Raw genomic sequence first — 24,541 nt, forward strand, 5'->3', positions numbered from 1 at the left:
AAAATGATCTATCTGACCTAAACAATTTTTTTAAAAGGAGGATCACACAACCGTAAATATACACATTCATATAAAATATTATAAAATATATCTCATGTTCCTGACAGTGCAATAATTGAAAGTCACTACAAACTGTTTGGAAATTTAAAACAAAAGCCTTCCAAATCTAAACACCGCATGCAGGACATGCTGCCCCACAGCACAAAAAGCACCACACAAATCCTCCCCTTGCCTCTACTAAACTGCTTTCAGGGGCAGCACCAACAGCACAAGGCATGGAGAGGTAGACGTAGAAATGGAGAGAAAAGGAAAAGAAATATATCAGTAAGACAAGGAAGAGCAGAGAAATGAATTAATGGATTAGGAAAGGGCTGGAGTTGTGAACCCTCTCCACCTGGAGAAGGCATTTGAGCTGCTGAGAGCTTCCCATTAAATTAACAGATTCTCTCTTTCCCAGTCTTCCAGCTCTGAACTCATTGTATGCTGCTCTGACCAAGCTGGTCCCCTGCAGGCTGACAGCACCTCCATTTCAGGATCCTTTCCCTTCAGAATTATTTCTCCATCATGTGATCTTTTCTGCAATGGCACTGCAGCCTTGACAATGTGATGGGGGCTGCTGCAGGACCGAGAGTGGGAGGCTGAGACAGTTTAGCAGCAATGGGGGAGGCAGAGGAGTGAGCTGCAGACAGGAGAATCAGCTGTGGAGCAGTGAGCTGAACATGTTGAAAAGCCAGTGCTGCTGCAAGGACCTGGCTTTTATTGGGTTGATCAGGTGTACAAATGAAGAAACCTCTTCCCAACAGCTTACACCCTCCAGGAGCCTCCGTGCCATACACCGAAGTGCAGGTCTGCTTCAGTAACCTCCTGGGACAGGCACTGTCAGGCTAATAGTACCCTCAAAGAGCTGGGAAAGAGAGTGGAGTAGGCAGCCACATTATCACCCTTAGGATTTGGGGTGCTGTCAGCTGCGTGCTGTGTCAAGTTGAAGCTTATCCCTAGGCTCTCCTCCTGCCACCCCACCCCCCCAGATCTCTGCCACATACAAACATCTCCTCGTACAGAGTGCAGGTAGAGGAAGGCAGGGTCAGGACTCTCTCTCTTTTCCTGGTCCCTCTCACAAGCACAAAACAAAGCCACCAAAGGAGAAACAAGGAGAGATGACAACTACCTCCACGGCTCTCGCTGTCTGCGGGTTTCACTTGAATTGGGCGCGCCATCTGCAATGAAAGAGAAATGCAAAGGGTTAGAGCTTGGCCCATCTGCCCAGCACACGGTGCTGATGGCAGTGGCAACAGGGTGCCCTTTCTGCCTGCTGTGCAGAGTAGGAGCGTGACAGAAGGGAACCAAGACATTGTGATGGCAATCAGTACATCCTCTTGGAGAAAGAACTACTTTTCAAAAAGAAACCTGGCACTTTTCCCTGCTCAGCTGCTTGCCTGAGACAACAGCTCTCCTAGAAACACTCACCATTCATAAACCTCTGCTTCCTAAGATGCAGCAAGTGGCAAAGAAAGGCCTAAGGTGAGACTATGCCTGGAAGCTCTTCCTATGTCTACCCTGACTCAGCGCAGGCATGGCCAGCTCACCTAATTGAGTCACTTACTCTCCTTGCAGAAAAGAAGAAAGACTGCCTCTGACCTTGGCTAGAAGCAGTACAGCAAGCAGGTATGTCATGTTTCCCCTTCCCCAGCCCTCATGCAGACAGAGCTCTGTGCACCAGAAAGGCTGTTGAGAAGGGCAGTGATGCTCTCAAGCAACATCTCTGGCCCTCAGGGACAATGCTCAGGTTAAAAGTGGCAAAACTCCTGACACTTGGGTGTGGAGAAGAGCTTTTTACCTCTCTTGCAGCCATTAGTGTCATCAACAATAATCCAACCACAAACAACAAGCCTGAAGGGTAGCTTAGCTCATGTGATATGAGGAGTCTCCAGGTAAGACAGAAGTAGCTGCATTAAGGAACCAATAGCTTCAACTGTCTGATTTGCAAAGTAGGGCAAAACTCTCATCTGCTGGCAGGTCTGCATGTCCTGTGCTGCCCAGAGAGGCGACTGACAAGTTGTAGCCTCCTCCCCAGCTAGCAAGATCCAACTGCGCCAGAATCTCCTCCGAAGAATGGTGCACAGGGTAAATTTCCACATTCACAGCACATCTCACTCCATGTCTCTCAGCATCATTCAGACAGGCTGACAGTGACCGGAATCAGTGACATTCATAATAAAAACCAATCAGAATATCGCAGGTGAGGCCTGCACAAAAGCTGCAGGTCCAGGCATAGTCTGTCCCCTCTCTTAGGAAACACCCCCAGAAAAAACAGTAACAAAACATAAAATGAAATCAAGCCATAAAAGTCACCACCTGAAATGTGTTTAGAAGCCAGCATGCAATATGTGGAAGGCTGTTTGTCTCCAAGTGGTGGCTGAGCCAGACTGGCCAGAAAAGGGAGGTAGAGCCCACATTTACAACAGCTGGAGGAAATGAGTGAAATAAGTTTGCAACTCACAGAACAGAGAGGCCAAGCTGCTGCCATGCTACACCTTGATAGGCAGCAGTGCCAACTTCATCTCCCAGGAGGTGCTGCATCATTTAGGGAAGAGGGAGAGGCTGCAGGTCCCTTTTCCCACTCTTCATCAGCTACAAGGATTTGCAGAGCTCCCAATACCCTGCTGCACTGCCATGTGGCCCCAGCACTTGCAGCACTGGCACTCACCAGCCTCCAGGCTGCTGCTCCCCCCAAGAGCTGACAAGGACCTGGCATCTCTTTCATGAGCTGAGTGGGATGTGGGACAGGGATTCAGAAGTATGCAGTCAGAGATTGTTCCACAAAGCCTCCAATTTCCTTGCTGAGAGGCAGAGGCTCCTATCGCTGCTCAGGGTCCCTGGCAATATGCCTGCATGAACTGAGGCTGGCAGTGCTCTGGGAGCAGGTTGAGTAGGAGAGGGCAGGCAGCCCAGATGTGTGCTCGGTGCATAGCCAAGAAGGGCAGCTGGCCATGTCACTCCCCACTGCTCCCACAGCACTGAGAAATAGTTTTGTTTCTACCCAGGATGCAAAACCAGAACTAAACTAAACTGATGGAGAGGGAGACAGAGGGACAGACTCAGATCTCAGCTTCTACGAGGAGCAAAGCCATTTGGGGGTAGGAGGGGTAGAAGGGCTGCTGTAGAAGCCAAGAGCTAGTGGGCACACACATCACCCCCCTCCAGCATCACCCACCCAGGGATGCTGGGGCTGAGGGCAAGGAGTCTAGAAGGACGGGGGGGAAGGGAGGGGGGGGGGGGGGGGGGGGGGGGGGGGGGGGGGGAGGTGAGGGGGAGGTTAAGCACCTGAGGCCATCTCCCTGTCCCCTCCCCCAACAGGGCTGTCACTCCAGCTCCCAGCACCTAGGATAAAGGAGGTGTTGTCATGGAAACGGTTTTTCACCACATGGAACCTGACATTTGCGGTTGCCATGGAAATCAGCTCTTGGGGGCATTCCCTCTGCCTTGCACAATAGAGACATTTTGATATGATCTCTGGGGAGGGGGCCCCCTCAACCCATCTGTCCATCCCTATCCTTCCCCCCATCTCAGGGACTTCACCCCAGGGCCAACCCCCAAGGTGGTGAGCCCCGGCTGGCCCCACTGAACCTGTGAGTGCACCCCACAGGGCCACAGACCCACAGTGGAGTGACACACTCACAGCAGGGCCAAAACACCATGCAGTGGCAGCAGAGCTGCCCACATCAGCACAGTGATGTGGGTCAGTACTGGTGCAAGTCTGGAAGCAGCATTTGGCACAAGAGGAAGAAGGGCTGCCCAGGGCAAGATCAAGCATGTGTGCTGCCCTGCACCCCACATCTTCGGCCACAGCTCCTCTCTTGCCTACCTGACACAGCACCTTAGGCAGGCACAGGAAGACTCTCCCTCTGCCCATGTCAAACCAAGCTCTCAGTCAAGGGCTGCCCATTTCCAGAGGCCTTGCCAGCTCCAATGACTTTGATGGACCCCCACCAACATGAGGTTGGGTCTCGGGGCTGATCTTCATCTGTTCTGGAAGATATGGGTAAAGAGAATAAAAACAAGATACAAGAAATTTTCCAGATGCTGAGGCTTGGAGAAGAGCAGCAGGATTCTCTGCCTGCTTCTTCCAGAAACAGCAGGTCTCCCAAGTGAGACAGAGGCAGCATGGTCCTCCTTGCAGAGAAGTGGACACCCAGACACTTCCACAAACAGGACACCACCACTTTAATCCTTCTAAGTCCCCTGTTGCCATCAAAGATGAACAAAATATCAAAGGCATCTCAAGCAGAGGGAGCCCACAGCTGCTTAAACTCAACCACACATGTCTGAAGACCTTGAGATGCATCCCTGTGGGGTCCTAAACTTTGTATACAGGTCTCAGACAAAGAGCTCTGTCCCCTAGAGGAATGCACAGGAAGGATGGTCAAACTTTACCTCTTCCATTTGAGGGAGAAAGTGAGTAACGGGATAGCAAGGGGGTTCTGGGCTTACACAGCAAACTCTGGAAATACAAATTCTTCTGGCCTCCAGTTATCACCTGAGGCTGCACAGTGATCAGAGAACACATCTGAGTAAGAAAGCCATATTTGCACATGTCCAACTGAAGCCAGAATCCAGCAGTCAGGATGTGCCTGCCATAATTCCAAGTGCAGAGCAGATGGACATGCACTGACATACATGCCTTTACCACACAAGAACACAAACATAAGCAAGCACACATGTGGCATGGAGAACTTGAGCAAATGATTTATGAGCCTGCACCTGCCTTGCTACCTGAGCTTTAATTTACTTGTTAAATCATGCAGCTGAGCATTATTAGTCTTCATTTCCTAAGAATATCGCATTAATATTTAGCACATGCTGTCAGGACACCACAGGCCAAATGTCCCCCACCCCAAGCCCTTCACACTCACACTTCACGCTCCTCCTTACCCGCTGCTAGCGATAGTCTAAGAGCTATCTGCTCCACGACCCACTGGACTCAAGAAATCTTCTGGAGCCACATGCAGCAGTGGACACCAGATGGGCAGCACATGGGAGGGGGCAAAGCTCCCATTGTCCCTCTCCAGATTCTCCCTCACATTTGCCCTTCTGGCCGGATACACACCTTCCCTTTCCGAACACAGCTGTCCCTCACTCTGCACAGCTCACAGCTCTCAGAGACAATGATTCTCTGCCTGCATTGCTCTCCCTCTCGCAAGCCCCCAGACTTTGTTGGCTTGCTTTCTTGGGAGCTACTTTCTTGGTGGGAAGCAACTGGCCAGCTGGATAGAGGCACAAAGCCATCCTGACCTCTGGAGCCTTACGTGCTACAAAGCACAGCAGCTACACGTCCTGCATAGCCCTCAGGGAGCAGTGAAGAGACACCCATGGTAAGGGAGTCACTGCAGCCCAGAGGAGCCTAGAGATTTCTAGGGAAGATGCAAGGGTGACAGGCCTTGCTGGGAAGTGTCTGAATTACCTCCTACCCCATTCCCAGTATCTGCTCAGCATAGAGAAGTGGGGAACAATGCTCTGTTTGGGCTTCCTCCCTGCTTTTGAGGAAATGCTCCCCACCTTTGTAGCACTCTTGGGATCAAAGACCTAAGGAAAAATCCTAGCCCTCCTAAAGTCAGAGGATGCTTTGCTATTTGTTTCACCAAGGTCAAAATGAATGATTTCTCTCACCACACCCCAAAAAAAGACTTCTGGAGGTGAACTAGCTCCCTGCATTTACATCAATGCCCAGCATGAGCTGTCAGTCATCTCAACAATCTGGGAGCCCTGTTCTTCAAGGAGGAACAGTGGCTCCCAGATATCGCTTCCTCAGCTTTCAAACTGCAAAAGCTGGATAGAAGGAAAAAGCCCTCTGGGACAGCAGGGTAAGCCTCTCTATTAATTATGAGTAAGTGATGTAAAATAGCCCCTTAGGTGCAATGCATAGTGTTAAGAGGGTCAGAAGCAAAGACCATGAAACACACAATGCAGGTCGGTTCCCCTGGGATGTCAGGAACCAAAAGGCATCCAAGGCCATTGGTAGAATTAGGTCCTGGGCTCTTACGCTTTGCAAATTGTGGGCTGGTCCTCTTCTGGCCAGTTAAAAATGCCCTGCCTAAAGGATCATAACCACGTCTAAATGGGCAGAGCACATAAATATAAATGCTAATTTGCTCATTTGGATTCTGTTTCTGATCAGGAATGCAAGCAGGAATGCATTGGTGCCAGTCTCAATGCTTGAGTATCCTACTTGCATCTTTCCACTGACATCTCAGTGTACCTTAGTCCTATCCAGGAAAACCATCCTTCTCTGAGAAAGAGGACTTGTCTCACACAGGAACACAGGCAACATTAGTACCAAACACTGTTCTGGGCACAGCTCTAAAGGCTGCTTATGAATTCACCTCATTCAATCCCATTATGAAGGAAACAAGGATAATTATGAGTACTGTGTTCCAGGTGGAGGAATCAAAGCATGTAGTGATGAAGATTGTGCCGAAAGTCTGTGGCAGAAGCAAGATGTGAAGCCCAGAGTACAAACCACACAGCTCCTGCCTGCATGGCTAGGGCTGTGACTTTTTGCACAAGCAAGGAAGATTGTTGAAGGACCTCACCCAACTGCTTTGCGCCACCAAGAAGAGGACTCATAAGCTCATAACTCCTCTCATAAGTTTCTTTGGGAGGCATTTTCCCTATCCCCAGCACAGTGGGCAAATCAGGCAGAGCAGGGAAGTTATCCCCTATTCCCCACTGAAGCTGAGTGAACTCAGGAATCAATAAGCAGGTATCTGAGCAGCACGAGGGCCACAACACACATGGACTACTGCTTTGCTTCTTGGATTCTCCGCTGCACCGTGTTCCTTCTCCTGTAATGCAGTCAGACACCCCTGTCCCCACTGTAGCCAGTTCTGCTCTGGAGGAAGACAAGCAACTTAACACCATGACTCAGAAAGCCTTGGATCACACTGGTGTCTCTAGGGAAGTGACAGCACCATTGCCGTGCAAGAACACCAGACAACCAGCAGGGGGGTCCACCCAACTTGGCAATTCCAGCTCCTATTGTAGAACCAAAGAATCATTTGGGCTGGGAAAAAATCTTTAAAATCAGGTACGTAACTGTGTGGCAGACACACTTGAGTGCAGTCCCTCATGACTCCATGATCAGTCAGTCTGTCCTCATGGGGCTCCTTGCTTGATGTTTCAGTGCACAGCAGGGCACTGCATTAAGGAGAACACTGCATGATCTGTTGCCCTGATCTCTCTCTTGTGATTAGTGTCACCGAAAGTCAAAAGAGCTTTTTTAGGTGAGAAGAGGAAAGTGCCAACTTTCTCAAATCCTTTTCTAGAGGTGCTAGGCAAGTTTCCTCAAGAGGCAAGAGGAAGAAAAATCCTGGGCCACATTCAGACAAGTACTCTTCTGTTTTCCAGGGGGCTTTATAGCAGGGCAGAGAAGAGTAGTATTTGGCTCCAAACTTCCTCCTGCTCCTCCCCACTGCTGCAAGAAAGGGCTGACAGAACTGAAAACCCAAAAAACTGCTCCAGCAAGTTCATCAAGACCACAAGAGATCACTCTGGGCTCCGAAAAGCCATGGGCCTGAGGATCCAGGCATGGCTGGGTGGTCAAGCCTACAGTCCTGCATCAGCTGCAGAATTTTACTTCAGCAGAGACAGACTTGCCCAAGGATGCCCTTGTGACAAGAGTCACTTCCAGCAAGGTGGAAAGTGCTTAGCAGGCCTACAAAAAGCAGGGATAAGATGTAGGTGAGATGGGTCACCAAGTTACTATGAGCAAGCGCAAGAAAGTTGCAGAGGGAAAAGCTGGGAGCACTGCCACCCTCAGCTGGCTTCGATCATTTTGCTAGGCTGGTTGGAGAAGACACCCAACACTCACCTTTCCCTGTGCTCATCGGTCCAGCAAGCACGCTCAGGTGCTTCTCCATGCACAAGCTGGAGCCCCATGGACCCCAGCAAACTGGGGAAGGGCAGAGTAAGGGCAGCGAGTGTCCGAGCTAGTGACACAGTGGGTCTGCAGAGGCTGCAAAGGCCTCTTACAGGTGTGCTGGCAGGTTAACAGGCTGCCGTTGCTCTGGACCCGTCATCTGGGGACATCAGCAGCTCCTCAGTGCAGCTGTGCCCCAACTTCTTCTCCCCCATGGAAGGGTAATGGCAGTGGCCAGGAAAGGCATCTCTGTACCATGGCGATGCAGAGGTGGCCAAGCAGGAGGACCCTCTGCCTGCACACAGCGGCTGCACCAGTTCCCTTGGCAACCATTAACATTAACAGTCTGAGCAGTGCAAAATCTCCAGAAATAAAGACCTGCCATGTGAAAATCCACAGTAAATGGGCCCAAGCCCCAGTGCCACTGAATGAATCTCCTGAGCTATTTCTGGGCTGAACAGCAGAAATTATGGCTGATACTAGATAAGCTGTTTCCTTTTAGGGGTGCTGACAGACCAGAAGAGAGGCCCCAGGCCTGCAGGATCCCCTTGAAGATAGTCAAAACTCATCTGGAAAAGGCCCTCAGTGATCTAACGTAGTTAGCCCTTCTTTGAGTGGGGTCTGACCAGAGATCCCAGAGGTCTCTTCCACCATAAATTTGATCCTATTTATATCCATATTCAAAAACACTCATGTGCAGGCACACACATCAAATGACCCCAACCAAGGAGATGGGAATGTGAAGCCTTGCTCAGAAGGGTGGGTGCCTTTGCAAAGACGAAAGGTCCGTGGGGGTTGGTGCATAGGTGCATGTGTGTTCACAAGCACAGGTAAGCGTGCTTACCAGGGAACACATCAGCTCTGGGAGACAAAAGTCCAAGCTCTGTGCTGCAGGGAGATGCGAGGGCCTGGTTGTGCAAAGGGCAGTCATTTCTCTGGAGAAAGGAAGGCCCCTTGTGCACAGGATGGAGCCTGCATGTGTGCACTTGGTCAAGATGCGGGAACAGGTGCTGATCTTTAATTTCATTATTCTTCCAATTCCATAGGCAACAGGAGCCCAAGTCTGCTTCGGAAGCTTGCTCTTCCCCAGCCTCTTCGGTGTTGGCACTTCACTGGACAGCTGCCTTGCAGTACGATATTCTCAGCCCCTTAAGCCAAACCCTCAACAGCACAAGCGTTTGCAATCCTCCCTGCAGTGAACAGGCACATCTGCTGCTTCTTGTCCAGGGACTGCTTTAGCTCAGTACCTTCATGTTCTGGTGCTGCCACTTCAGTGAGATAGCCTTAGCATGCTCTCTGTATCATTACCTTCTACTGATAACATTGCACAGCTCTCAGGAATTTGCCAGTATTGTCTATCAAACCTGCAGGATGAACATGGGAAAAACTTCCCCACCCTACCCTGCCCAAAGGTTCAAGCTGCAAAGATTAACAACTGGGGCCCAGCTTCAGCCCCCAGCCAAACATTCAGGTCACCTACTCCACTCCTCAGCACATCCCCCAGCTTTGCCAGCCGCAATATCCCATAGTGTTCACATGAAGAAACTTTCAGAAATACTGGTCCAGGCTGCCTTCACATCAGCAATTGTACAAACGAGAGGGAAGGGAAGAATGAGATGCTATGACCTCTCTACCAAAGCCCCTCCAGTCACCTGTGCTCTTTTATATCATCACGGGCTCTGGATCTTGACAGATGGTTCAAAAGTGAGCCCTTGCTCCTGGCAGCACAGGAGACAGCCTACCCAAAGGGATGCCCTCTGCTCAAGCTCTGCTGGGTCTCTGCACTAATCCTTGTGCCCAGCCATCTGAGTTAGTGCTGCAGCATGTCAGCCCCTGGTGCATTCCCATAGTCTCTCTCTGCTCTCATGCTGTTGCTCTCTGTAATTTTCCATTTCGGCGTCTCTGCACCCATGAATTCTCCCTGTGATGCAGCCACATTTCAGTACTCCCATCACTGCTTTTGAACTGCCCGTATTCCTAGCTTGGACTAATACCAATTTCTGCCTCTTACTTGCCCACCTTTCAGCAAGCCCTTCTTTGTTCTGCATAGAAATAAAACTGTAACTGTACCTTGCCAGAAGAATTACTTTTCTAAACCTCCCCCTCCACTTCCTCCTTTTATTCTTCTTCCTCTTCTTCAGGAGCAATTTTATGTAATTTGCAACTGTCTGGCTGCAAATGAAAAGAGACATAAAGTGTTTCTGCGAAATATTGAAAAGCTGGATGCTTTTCCCACAAGTTTCACTTAGCAAGAGGCTTTAACTTGCTGTGTGATCACTGTATACCTCTCCAATTCCTTTCAGAACTCAGCAAAGTGAAGGCACAATCACGAATCAAAGGCATGGGTTACGGAGTTATAATATAATTTTATCAAGCTAAGGAGGAGTGTGCCAGTGAGTGGGGAGAAGGTGAAATATTACACTGCTAAGCTGGCTGGCAGCTGAAGAGGACACTAGATTTAGGAAGAAGTGTTAAGGGCCTGATTTCCTCTCTTCTTTTCAGATCAGAAGATTTTTGCCTCTGTTCAGCCTATATGGGTTGTGTGTCTTTCCCCAGGCCCTGCGTACTGAGGCCACAGAGGGAGCTGCTTTCTATTTTGTTCCTCAGGCATATCCATCTCCACCTCTGATGGGCTCAAAAGACTTAACAAACTGCTTTACTGGGACTGAGTCAGACTTAGTTGTGCAGTTCTCCAGCCTGTCCTCAGGGAGCAAAACTGGGGAACATGAAATGGGATGTTTGCACACAGCAGAGAACATTGTGGAGGGCAGGGAGGAGGAGTGTGTCTGGCTGGGAGGTAGTGCTGGGCAGAGAACTGGCTACGGTGCTGGTGCTGTCTAGAAACTGCACAGTCCCTGTGAGCAAGGTGCCATGTCCTCCCTGCCTGTCACTCGTACCGGACTGGGGCAGTGGGCAAATTCGCCTTGGCTGTGCTGAGCTTCACAAGTCACAGTCCACATCACAGGGTGTGGAAGCAGGTTCCCTGCCTGGGTACTCCTCTTGCCCACCCCAGCTGACACAGATACTTGGCATCCTTTTAAGCTCCTTAGCGAGCTTGGGTGATAAGACACTTCCGCTAATTCACCAAGGATGTGCTTTACCTCGCTGTTCTAGGAAGCTCCATCCTTCCTTCCCCAAAGGAATATTCACACATTTGTTATTTCCAGACTGCACTGACAACAATTCAGCAGCTGTGAGGGCAGGACGGGTGTTTTAGATAATACAATATGCAGCTGACTGTACAGGTGAGATTGGTTGAGTTACTATCCCTGGAGTGATTTAAAAGATGTGCAGATGTGGCACTTAGGGACATGGTTTAGTGGACCTGGCAGTTAATGGTTGGATTCGACAATCTCAGAGGTCTTTTCCAACCTAAGTGATTCTATGATTGCTGCTTTACACCCTGAGCACACTAGCCCATACAAAAGGGAGTAAAAGCCAAAATTCTGTCTATCTCGGAAAAAGAAGCTAAGCCTTATTGTCAAAAAATTAGCTTTTTAGAGTTTAAATTCCATTTAGTTACCATACATCCAACAGCCCTTAATTTAAAAACAAAAAAGAACTTGCCAGAAATGCCACAGGAGCAAATAGAGATCATGGTGATTCTTATTGATTATATAACTATATATAACTATAAATACAAAATATAACTATAAATATAAAACCTCAGGAAAGCTACACTGCACTCGTGGCCCTGCAGGAACAATGTGTCCACATTCTTAGATGGGCTGACATCACTGGCATCAGACCTGGAGGGCCTAAGCAATACCTCCGTGGGCCCAGACCTACATGACAGACTTGGAAGAGAACCCAGAAGTCCTGCTCCAGTTACCTGATCACAGCCTAAGGATCTCTCAGAAACCAAATCAAAGCATTTCCATAAACCTGACCTTACCAAATCCTCAGTCTAGACCTAGAAAGTCATTTGTCTCTATTCAGGTTCATGAACTGTTGAGATCAACCACTGCTCTCTGCATTGAGACCAACAAAGGAAGGTACTTGGCCACTTGTGGCATCTATGCCTGCTTGGTAGTACAACAGTAAGTGTAGGATCAACAGAAGATCCTTCCTATGCCAGTCTGATCCCTCGTTGTCTCTAAATGTGCTGATGTTTGCTCACGTGTTCAGGTACAGGCTTGTGTCACCCTACACTGATGTCATATACCCTTCAACTTTCTTCCTGCTATTGCTCTGTGCAACAAAGAGATAGCGTAGGGGTAAAATAAAGAAGAAATCACTTGTTTACCAGACCACAGCCCAGTACATTCTGTTCTCTGCCCTATGCTCAGACCCTTGCTGTATTTCTGGTGATAGGCTTTGCCATAGAGTTTAACAGAAGATGATCTAGACGCAAATGTACAGAGGTGAAATTTTACGGCCTTGTTCCCAAAACAGGGAAGCAAATACCCAGCACTCCCATCTATGATTCATTTCAGGAGTATTCTCTGGGATCAGCTGGATCAGAGGGATGGGTAATGCTATACAGACACAAGCAAACCTGAAAGCTTCCTCAGGTCACCCAGACCATGTCCATGCCAAGACCAACTCTATGTGGATCCGGATGGAGGTCTGTTTCTTTCTGGTAGTTACAATCTCTAAATGACCACTAAAATGATCAGAGAGAGAGGGAATCATGCCTTCTTGGTCATTGAGGGACTTAAGAGAAACTAAATGTGATGAAGTGGTGTATTGACAGCCTGAAAATAAACAGCTCCAAATGCCGCACAGCTCATCTTCATCCTAATCCTGAAACATAATTACACCACATTGCTCATTAACTGTCTCCAGACAAATATGTTCAAAAATACTCTCTGAGCAGACTTCGTACTGTTCCCAGGCAGCTTCTTACACCTCCCTTAACATAAAAAGCCTTTAGATCACCACATCACAGACACATTGCTGCTTCAAATACTGCTCCATGCAGCACAATATAACTGAGAGCACAGACAGTAGAGAAACATGCAACAAATTCCCAATGTAGAACTGTAGCAAAACTGAGATTGCCTTGAATCCACCAAGCCTCACATGAATAACCTCTCAGAGACCCTCTGCAGGTAGAGATGTGTCTGACTTCCCCATTGCATTAACAGCATTGCACCATGATTCCTCATGACTGTTCCTCCATCCTTTAACTTGTTCTCACAGACTCTGTCAATTCTGCCCTGGACCAACACACACACAGGGTTACATTGCTTTAGTCCAAAAAGCTGACCATTTCCTGTCACACAAAAATAATTCAAGGAGATTTGAAAACCTGGTTATTTTCACTCTTTCTCCTGGCCGTCCCGAGATAAAGACCCTGTTAAGTGAGAATTAAGTTACATGCACTTTCCAGTGCTCAAATGCCAGCACAGGCCCATGCAAAAAGGGAGTAGAGGTAAACAAATACAGAAAAGGACGTGTGCGTGGGGAGGTCTTGAGGGCAGCTGGGAGAGAGGAGGGAAGCTCTTTGGACCTGTATGGGTTAAAGAGAAAATGTTATGGCTAAGAATTCCCAACCCCTCTCCAGAGACCCCCGGTTTACATTAATTATTTTGTTGCCTTGAGCACTCAGAGCCTGTGTGAGCTTCTATCTAAAAGTACCCAACTCCTCCTCCTACTCACCTCCAAATGAATCCTTTAATGTGTGCGATCAACCCCCTCAGCACAGCAAGGGAACTGCCCAGTCGAAGCTCTTAAATCATACCAAAATGGGAACAGCAACAATTCAGAATTCCTTTCAGCTTACCAGCAGGTCCCAGGGAGGCAGAGGACTACCCTGCAAGTAGGGACCTGTTGCACAGTGCCTGGCCTCCCGGGATCGATCCCTACTGCACTTTGCTCCCAAGACCAACTGTGGAGGGAGCAGGACCCACGAACAGCCACTTCAGCAGTCCTGGTCTCACCTATATAACCCATTTCTCTTCCAAACAGTGGGATGTGGCAAGTGTATTTTTTTCATCTGATCCAACTCCGACACAGCACTAGAAGTCTGTCCAGGCTCCCTGCAGGGCAATGGCAGAGTAGAAGCAGATGCACCAGGAGGTGCTGCACACCTGGAAAAAGGGTCTGGTATCTTGTCTTGTCTCATGTGAGCATTCCAGCATGCCCACTGTGCAGGCTGTGACCACGCTCTTCACTCCAAAGCTCCCTAGTGACAGGGACAGATAGGTGAAGGCGACATGTCACACCACAGAGAGCAAAGAACAGCACAGAAACAGGCCTGGCCAGAGCTACATGGGGCAGCCTTGGCCAGGCAGAGGAAAAAAGCAGCAGTTCTGTGAAGAGCAGCACTGTGCTTCCACTCCCATATCCCTGTTCTAACCCCTGAAATACACTTCTCTTTCACAAGTAGGAAAATTAATCTAAGCCACTTCTCATCCTTGCTCCCTCCCCTGATAATCCCACATTTGCCTGCCCATGACATCCAGACACAATTCACTGGGACTTACCCCTGGCAAAGTCTTCTGTTCATGCAGTGCTGTCTGGGCTTTGATAGCAGAGTCTCTGGCACAGTACGTGAGGAATGCACAACCTGCAGTGGATACAGCAAGTGTCAAGTTAGACAGGCAATTGCGGATGCACATCAACACAGATGTTAGATAATTTGGTTGTGTCTAAGACTCTAAGGAAAGAGACAAAGAAACAATGTAAAAGGACTTGCAAGCCCCATCCATCCCCCCTTCTGTTAAGTCCTGGAAAAGGGTCCCAGTGAATCAACTAGGTTTGACACAGGCATTGGACAATGAGACACAATGGGAATGCAAAAGGAAAGCTAATTTGGTCTGTGGTAGAAACAGTCCAAAACACAGGGATCAGAGGAGAGGCAAGGACCAGTATGATTATTGACTTAAAAAAAAAAAAAAAAAAAGAAAAAAGCAAGAAAAGAGGAAAAGTGTCTGGGATTTTAGCCTCCCACAAAAACTTCATGATCCAGATTCATGAATCATGGAAAGCTATAGAAGGGCCTCGTGTGCGATAAGATGTGCACAAACACATATCAACATACATATGCATGACAAAGGAAATCCAGAGACCAGCAAAGCATAATGCATTCTTCAAGGGCCAACTTAGGAAGCAAGATGAAAAGCACAGGGAAAAGGCCAGATCCTGACATTCTTAGTCAAGATATGACTCAACATCTTAGCTGAATACTGGAGCCAAGGGAGGAGGGGAAGAACTATAGCCTCTCCAGGAAGAAGAGGGATCATCTTTGGGTGCTCTGATGCTTAATCAAATGAAACTAAGCACAGGAAAAATCTGGCTGGTTATCAAGAAACATTTCCTAGCACAAAGAGATTTATTAGACTGTGGAACGATCTCCCCAGGGAAGTGCCTGAAGCTCCATCACTTGAGTTGTTTCAGATGAGGATAGGCAAAGCACTGGAGAATAGGTTCAAACACTAGAATGTGTCTGACCCCCTCATTCAACCCCCTCCTATTGGCAGTGGCATTTCACATCCTAAGCAAAGGCAGGACACGTCCCTTTGGCTGTTGCTAAACGTCTATGTCTACACTGTTGTGCTGGGGCTGCAGATGCATTGTTATGGTCCACAGAGGCCTGTTTTTCTGCCTCCACGTTCTTGTGCCTGGCTTGGGGTACTCTAAAGCTGCTTCAGTTCGCCATGGATCCAAAGGTGGATGTGAGACAGGGACTGTCTGGACCTCTCCCCTCCACCCCGGTGGGACTCCATTGTACACAACACTCTGGCAGAAGCCAGCTGCTCAGGACAATCCCAACCCATGGCAATACGATTATCCTGTTCTTCCATCCCGACTCCAGTAAGTTGCTGCAGCTAAGCAAATCACATTTGTCCTCACATCTCTTGCTAGGGAAAAAAACCCCTCGATAAACAGCACACAAGCACTAGAAATCTCGAAGAGATAATTAAAGCTCCTTACTGTCCAGGTTTTTAACCAAGAATTCTGCACCAAAGTGAAGCGTGGGATCAAAAGATAATTTAACAAATGCAGTGAGGCCAGGAAGCATGAAGGTGAACTCCACTTCTCGTGGCAAAGGCAGCCAGATCTGTTGTGTGGGGGTAGCACCCCTCTGCTTTCACTTTCCCCACATAGACTGCTCTGATATCAAGCCTCAAAAGCACCTCTGTAACCAGAGAGCAGACTTCTAACAGACTCAAAGGCCTGGTAACCAAAGTCTCAAACACAGATGCCTGCATAAGACCACCTGCTGCTCCAGTCTGCTACTTTGCAAGTCACTAATCGGGGTCAGGTTTAGCAGACAAAATGCTGAAGTCAGGAGCTGGGAATAAGCAACTTATTCCACTAAGAGCTTCAACGCATTGGTACTATGTCCATGTGCAATGAAGACACCATCCTTGCCCCAGGAGCATTAACCATCAAACCTAAGAAAACTAAGGATGGGAGAGGAGTTAAGTCTACCTGAAGCGATCTGCTGAGTTAAGCATGCAAACCCCATCCTCGAGTCCCAAATTCCAGCGCTCAAGAATGTCAAAACTGAGGTAATATGCACCGTCAGGCTCAAAAGCCTCAGTCCACGGGAGGACAAGGGAAAAATGAGGATTGGACAAAGGCACACCATTGAGTGGGGATAAAGGAGATACACTCCTCACACAGGGATAGAGTTATTTTGCAAGGTACTGTCATCATGCCAGATCAGGGATTTACAAAGTCCAGCAACCACCAGCACCAATCTGAAAAAGTGCCATGAATCCCCTCCCTAGAGTCCTCTGGTCTTTCTCTTCCCTACAGTAAAAGCAGCCCATAACACTGGTCGTCTTTTAGGTGCCTAGGTATCTGTACCAAGGAGCAGCAGCTTCTGGAGACAGAAACATCCTGCCACTGTGGAGCTTGAAGATGCCTCACTCAAACTTCAGTCCAAGGGTAATCCTCGCTGCTGCTCTGCTTTACAAGGATATGGATATTTACTCAACAGCATCCAGCTTGTACTCCTTCCCTTCACTCATGCATGAAACAGCACTCAGGCAGCCTCTAACAACAGGCTTGTCTTGGTTGGACTGGGGCAAGGAAGCCTATAGGCACAGGACAGCCTGGTCCACTCCTCCATCCCTGAGCTCTTCATGTCTCTAAGCTATGAGGACATTCAACTAATTCATTTCAATCTCATTCTTACTTCCCCAACGGCAAGAATCTGGGAGGCTGTACTGGCTGTGGAAAGGAAGGAGCTAAAAATGTCAGCTACATCTTTTGGGAAACATAATTACTGTCCTCTAGAGTCAGGTGTTTTGGAGGTAGGAGGCAGGAATCAATTCCATTTTCTTTGCAAAGCCCTGGTCACAAATACAGGAAAGGGTTTGGCAGAATCACTACACTCTAAGCCGCATTGTGTAAACAATTATTTGGGGAAAAGAAACTTCCTTCCTGAAGAGACATTATCTCTTGCACGCTAGTTCTTCAACTACCCCCTAGGATGCTGTGACAGGATTCTGCTTACCGTGTCTTTCATGGGTTCTTTGGACTCCTAAAACTTTGAGCTTAACAATCACCCAAGTATCTGCTCAACAGTGAAGAGATGTCCGCAGAGGTGCAGAGGAGCCTGTCACTCTCACTAGGTTTTCTCACTTCCACATCTCCCGCTTTAGTTAACAGCAAGCTCAGATCGACAGGTTTATGACCCTTTGGGCACTTCTAACACCAAGTCAGTTATGCCTGCTGAGACACGGGACATGGTGTTAAAAAGTGCTCAGGGTGTTAAGAAACGTCAGCCTGGAAGGCCCTGGGCAGTGCCAGTGACCCACGTCAGCACAGGGACACAGAACAGCACCCAGGGCACTGTCTGTAAAGCTGATTTGCAAGAGGTCCAGGTGATTAGAAATCATAAATTAAGTTGTATTATAAATTCTGTATTACACTACTTATAGACTGTAGTATAGTGATTCTGTTTGTAGAAACCTTATGCTATTCTAATAATAAATTCTGTGCTATAGTGATCAGAAAATTCTGTTAAGAAAATGAAGCCTTAAGTAAAAAATTTTAAGTTTAAGTTCTAAGCTTTTGACTATGACTTATTGCCATCACCATTCTGCCAAAGATCCCTAAAAGAACCTCTGCGCCCCGTCAGCGTCAGTGATACCACCCTACTTTCATGGGCTCCAAGAGGGCCTCCAGCTCCCTAAAAGCACAACCCAGCCTAGTTCCACTTGCACGAGACTGCAGAAAAAACAAATATATTCTGTGCCTGATCCTCCCTACAAATCACACATTGACTCTGAAATTTACAGTCCCTTCAGATCCTAAACATTACTCCACACACAAGCAATCTAAAGCCTTGAGCAAGAAAAGGCTGCCAGTTTGTAGAAGAGAGGGATCTCTAGATTCTGCTCAGCATCAGAAATCACATCAAATACTTCAGCAGGGGAAGCATGGAGTCAGCAGGGAGCTAATCTACAAGCCTGCAGAAGCTGAGTCAAAACTTGGCTGCCAGCAAGGCAAGTTAAGGCTGAGGGTGCTGTTGTGTCCTTGCCCTCTGGAAAAGCCACCCATCTGTCCACACACCATCCATTCACCCACACACCTGCGGGAGGGCTGCTCCTGCCTCTGCCAAATATTTCCCTGCAGTTCAGTATCTCACACTCCTGAATCTCCACTTTCCTTACTGTGAGCACTCCTAGGAAGCCCATCAAGTTGACACTTGTAAAAGAACTGCCTTCTGCCTAATCCTGGAACACAAGGCAAAAAAACTTTCCACTTGATTCTCCCTACTCAGTCTCCTTTGACCCATTCCAAAAGCCTGTTCAAAGACCTCCCTACTCTTCCCATGAAAATATTAGCTTTGAGACAAACACTGCTATTAACATGCAAATGTATCTGTGATTAACATATATAGAAAAACTGCCTCATGAAAAATAGTAGGCTGGAACACTATCAACTACCAGTGGACAGGTTGCTGAGACATGACTAGTCAGGTACTAACAAAACTATTTCATAGCGGAGCTCATATTTCTAGATCTGTAAGATCCTCCTCTGCCTCCACCAAATTCATCCATTCTCAGCATCCATACAGGATTGTCCTAGCCAGCTCTTGGACTCTGCAGCCCAACTCACATCCTCCTGTCCCCGGTAGGCCTTTTCCACCTTTTCTTCCTTCCTGGGAGCAGAGGTGGCTGCTCAGCTCCACTCAAGCTGTAAGGGAATACAAAAGGACCTGCTGGGCTTTACCAGCATTGCTGGCTTCTCACACAACTGCTTTCTTCCATTTGGGGAAAGAAAGGGAAAAAGCAGATGGAAGCTGCATGTGAGCTGTCAACTGGATCTCATTGCAGATCAGGGAACATGGGGAGAGAAAATTGAGTCTGCTGTTACAACTGCCCCAGAAAGGTTATGGCTTCTGTACAATGCAGGAATGAACACGCAACTGTCCGGATTTGCCACAGCATCCCCTGATCAGGGACTGTGATGGTGCTCCAGGCCACTGCAGCTCCTGGGTCAGGCTTGGTACCCTCCAGGACTGCTGATGCCAGCGGCTCCTCACCAGGATGGCCTTCTTGCACAGAGCTCAAGCCAGTGCAGTCAAACCTGGTAAAATGGGATTGGAAGGCAGGGGTCAGGGTGGGCTGGACTGTGGGTTTATAATTCCCTCACCACAAGCTAACCCCTCCCGTTCCACATCCTTGTGAAGAAATTTCTTCTTTGGAGAGGTATATTGCCTATTCCCAAAACAGGCCAAGGATCTACATGCAAACTCATGCTACCAGGGAAGGAATCCCAACCTCTCACTTCATACAAAACAGGATGAGGAGGTGTAGAAACCACCGTACAATGGCCACCAGAGAACCTACACATCTCAATAGCCTTTTCTGGGCAGAACAGAGCACCTGTTCTGGACAGAACAACCCATGAGCAATACCACAGCATCCACGCAAAAAAAAGTCAAAACCAAAAGGATGTATTTATTTTGCTGCAGAAATCTTGCATTTAACAGCAAGTTAGTATCACACACATCTGACTAATACCACTGCTGCCCCCTCTAATTTCCATACCTAAGCAGATCCGTAGAATTTGTCTCCTGCCTGGAAGTTGATCTCAGACCACGCAGTCTATATTTAAGATATCACCTGAAATGAAATGCACAACTGCCTTTTGCCTTGGGCCCATTCTCCTCCTTACTGGGTTTGAAACCTTGCAACTCACTGGCAGCAGGTTTGGATGCAGTTCCTTGCATACAGAGACACATGCCATTCTTGTGCTCAAGTCACAACCAGATACACTTCTTCATCTAAATTCAAGTCAGTCCAGCCCCCACAGGCTTCAATGAAGTGTTTTCCTTTTGTGCTGGAGTTAGATTTGGCCTCTTGTTTGAAAATAAGCTTGTTTTTCTCTTGTCCTCTTCCCTCTCTTTTCAGTCTAGAACGGTTCGAGTTGCCAAGGCACTCAGTTTTCCTTACCCATCCTCCTAAATCTGAGGCATCAGGACTGAACACGACACACACCCTCCAGCATGCACCAACAAACGGCCCCATCACGGATCATTTTAGGGCACAGCAGCCCAGGCTGAACACCGACAGCTTTCAGGGTACTTACCGTAGGTTCCCTGCAGGTTGCTCTACTTGTGCCAGGGAGTGGGGCTGCCATCACCCCCTCGGATCTTACAGCAAATAACTCTGTGAGTTTCCATTCCTGGCTGGAGTGGTGCTGGTCACAAGATCCCAAACACCTGCCAGGGTGGCGTAGAACTGCTCCACTGAAGGGAGCGGACACCCTGAACGCGACAGCTCTTCAAAACACAGCTTTCAAACACAATAAGCACGGCTAAAGGAGCCTGCTCAAACTTTTCAGCATCCACTAAAGGTCCTTCAGCAAAGGAAAAACCCTTCATCCCCCCCAGCCTGCCGCCAACCAGGCACTATCTATCCTAAACGGCACTGACAGCAGCAGATCCGTGGCCAATATCCTTTGTTGTGTGGATTTTCAACCCCCAGTACCGTACTCCTGCCGGGGGTGGCCCGAGCCCCGGGGAAGGGGGGGGAGGTGTGCCCGGCAACCCACCGAGGCTCCCGGGCGACCCGCGGCAGCTTCGGTCCGCCCCACGCTGCACATCGGGGCCTTTGTTGAGCCCCTCACAACCCGGCGCCAGGCCCCAGGGGGCGGCCGAGGCCGGGGGACTCCGCGGGGCTCTGCCGAGCCCCGCCCGTGGGCGCCGAGGATGTGGACCCGCTCCCGGGCAAGGGATCGGGGGCCGCGACGGATGTGAGGGAGGGTGGGGGGAGAGAAAAATCACATCACAGTGGGTCAAGCGTGGACCGGCCCCGGGCCCGCCGCCCTTTCAGCGCGCCGCGCCGGGCTCACCCTTGTGCATGCCGGTGTAGCGGTCCTTGAGCACGGTGAGCTCGTAGATCTTGCCGAACTGCTCGAAGAGCGGCTTGAGGTCCTTCTCCTCCAGGTTGCGCGGGATCTGCCCCACGAAGAGCTTGATGGCATCCAGGTCTTTCATGCTGTCGGGCTGCGCGGGGGGCTCCGCGCCGCCGCTGCTGTTCATGGGGGAGGCTCGGCGCGGCGGCTGCGGCGCTGGCGGGAGCGGCGGCGGCTGTCTCCTCGCCTCGCCCTCGGTGAGTCTGGCCATGCCCCGCGCCCGGCGCGGCTGCGGGCGGGGAGGCAGCGCGGCAGGAGCAGGAGCGGGAACGGGAACGGGAACGGGAACGGCCCCGCCGCCCGCGCCGCCGCCGCCGCCGCGGCGCCACAAAGAGCCGCGCGCAGCGCCCCCTGCCGGCCGCGCGGAGCCCAGGCGAGGCCCGGGGCACCCCAGGCGTGGGGGGGGGGGCGCCTTGAGAAGCACCGGGAGACCCCCGAGAACGGGGCGGGAGGTCCCTCAGGAGAGGGTTGGCCAGGAGAGCCGTGAAGGTGCTGGCAGCCACGGGCGAGGAGGCAAAGCAGCTGTGGCCGCCACGTGAGGGCCGAGCGGGGAGACACGACGCTCATCCCCAGCTGTATTTTAGGGCCCAAGTTCTAGGAACGCGGAGGCCCTGGGAGCAGGGGAGAGCTCTGAGCACCCACGAAGGCAGAGCCCCTCCGCATCCGTGTCAGAAATTAGCATTTGCCTCCATTTTCTCAGTGTCTCAGTATGAGGGTCTGGAGGCAAAGAGATTATTTAAAGCACAAAATTTTCTAACACAGCTGTCACCCGGTGGTAAGCACAGACACAAGCACCAGTGCTGGAGGGGGCTTAGCTGGAATGGGAAGCGATACATGGCCCCAGGTCTACAACCCCAGGCAGGTCTCTCTTCCCCTGCCCTTCTAGGCAAAGTCCCCTTCCGAGCAGCTCAGCTCCCTCCTCACTCAGGTTTGGTGGGGGCATTCTCAGCTACTTCCTATGTCAGATCATGCCAGATGGTCAGAAGCTGGTTGCATATCCATGTTGAGGCAGCCCTTATTGCTACCAGGATCAGATCTCATCCCCATGTGAGGATGTGGATTGCTCTCCCACTGGCTTCTCCAGCCGCGGTGAGGCTGCAGGGGAGGGAGTCAGTGCTCCAAGTGGCATGGCCCAGGTGGCCCAGGCTGTCTCACCTGCTGTCATGCCAGGGTGATGCTCAGGCATAGCACATCCGAGGCATGTGCTCCTTCGGGAGCAGCTGTGCTGCAGGGATGCAGCCAAACACTGCTCTGCCGCCCACAGCCACACACTGCCTGCATCTTCCCCAGAGCGTTTCCTCTGCAGCATGCACAGCTTTTGTCGTCACACCATACATTTTAGCCTGTCATCCTGCCCTGGTATCCCTGAAGATGAAAACGCTTCTGTGCCCTCGTGCTGGGAGTAGGAAGGGGGTGCTTGCTGGATTGTTTGCAGAGAGAGCTGTGGCAGAGCCCAGTGCTCAGCTCCACTGACCATGCCAGGCCTGAGGCTTTAAAAAGAACTGTGGTGCAGGCACAGCCTGGCCTCCCTTCCCCTTGCTTAGTCTCTCTAGTAAGAGATTTCTGTCATCCCTCACTATTGCCCTGGATCCTGCAGAGTGAAGGCAGCAGTGGAGTGTAGAGGTGACCCTACTATCCAACACACAGGGCCAGGGCAACAACAGCTCACGTAGCAGCCCAATTCAGAAGGCTCTTGCCTGCTCCCAAAGTCCCATCCTTCCTCCTACTCTCTCCTCGCAGTGCCCTACATGCCAGCTCACCTCCCAGAGCACTGCCTCAAACCCTACCCAGATCTGTTAGGCATGGTTTTACCCAGGGAGGCAGAAAGCTGACTCCAGGCCCCTGTGACAGGAGATACGTGCAGTAGGTTTCAATACTGAGAGCTGTGCAGGAAAGGTTAGGAAAAAGGGGAGGTGTTATTATCAGGGGAACAAGTGGGGTCCCAGTCCTACAGAGCTGAGGGAAGAACTGAGAATACCAGTCATGTATGAGCACCTACCTGGCTCCCAGGCTAAAGTCATGGCAAGAATGACAGAGACTCCTGCAGAATGAGAGGCACGTGCTGGCCCGTGCTGGCCCTCAGGAAGGAGGCACTGTGGATTCATTTACCATTTTAACTATGCAAGAAACCAAAAATTAACTAAGTTTTAAGGTTTGTGGATTTTACAACCGTTGTCTATAATAGTGGTAAATTGGAAGTGAATATCAAAGATACCAGATATCTTTCTTATCAAGAGCAGCTGTTCTTTGAGGATTGATTAAAAGAAAAAAAAAAAAGGCAACAAAAAACCCCTTGTTGCCCATTACACGAAAAGTTTGGGTTGTTTGCAAACTGTTTCTTCCAATGCTTGAAAGCAAAGCATGTGAAAGAAAGAAAAGTGACAGCAGAATAGAGAATAGCTGAACACCAGATTAGAGGAGAATGCCTCAATCATCACGTCAACTCATCTCCACCCCTGCTGCAAGCAGCTACAGCACTGAGCCCTTCAAAATATTTTTGAGAAGTTTTATGAAGAAAGATTTTTTTTCTCCTGCTATCCTTAGTGAAAGGCTAGTCCAGCAGTGACAAATTCAGCCTCTAGAAAAAAACATTTTCAATTCAGTACTCCATCCCACATCTTCCACACATCCCTGAGCTGTTACAGCTCCGGCAGCTCTAAAGAGCAAGGGCCTTTGTATCTTCTACTTCACCAAGGTGCTGTAAGTGTCAGATATATTTAAGAGCATGAAGCATTCAGATACTATGGAAACCAGGACAAGAGAAACCCCAAAAATAGATGGAAGACGCAAGCTGTTGTAAAGTCTGGAAAAGTCTTGCTGAGGAAGGCTGTGCTTGCTGCAGCTGATCACAGAGTGGGATCCATTTAGAGCTCAAGCATAAAATATCCTCTCTCCACTCTCTTCATAGTTTGTCATTTTTCTCTGGATATTCTTTAACTTCCCCTCTATTTAACAGGCCTCCTAACTACCACTTCCTTTGAATGATTCACTGTAGTGTGCCCTTCCCATGACCTGGGCCAGCCCGCTGCCTGACTGCTTCTATATAGCAGGAGTATTTGGGAACATATCATGAGAAAAAACACTACAGAGCACTCTCCTAAAAGGGAAATCCAAAGCAACCTACAGAGAAGGGTGCCTGAAACAAAGAGTTGAGGTGGCAGCCTGTGAAACACTATGATTCTTCTCTTTATAATGCAAACACCTGTGTTGTGCATATTCAACCTCTACAGACAAACCAGTTGCTGAAGTAGAATGCCTTCACTCAAAAAAACAGTATAGCATGTAGAGGAAACACAA

At 49.4% G+C, this 24,541-nt stretch overlaps 1 protein-coding gene across 2 annotated transcripts in view; it reads right to left on the reverse strand.

Moving 5' to 3' along the window:
- CELF5 (CUGBP Elav-like family member 5) overlaps window positions 1–21,545 on the reverse strand; it is a 40,680-nt gene extending 19,135 nt beyond the window's left edge. The window contains exons 1-3 of one of the 2 annotated variants that reach the window (XM_027713134.2): window positions 21,182–21,545; window positions 14,347–14,429; window positions 1,169–1,217 (exon numbers count right to left, since the gene is read on the reverse strand). In XM_027713134.2, the coding sequence (XP_027568935.1) occupies window positions 1,169–1,217; window positions 14,347–14,429; window positions 21,182–21,455 (406 nt within the window). In that variant the 5' untranslated portion in view covers window positions 21,456–21,545. Of the gene's footprint in view, window positions 1–1,165; window positions 1,218–14,346; window positions 14,430–21,181 lie in introns of both variants that reach the window. The other variant, XM_027713133.2, reaches the window with a different exon arrangement.
- Between the last annotated feature and the right edge of the window lie 2,996 nt (window positions 21,546–24,541).

This window comes from Pipra filicauda, unplaced genomic scaffold (assembly GCF_003945595.2).
Source record: "Pipra filicauda isolate LSUMZ 115617 unplaced genomic scaffold, ASM394559v2 scaffold482_size497672_pilon, whole genome shotgun sequence".
NCBI lineage: Eukaryota > Metazoa > Chordata > Aves > Passeriformes > Pipridae > Pipra > Pipra filicauda.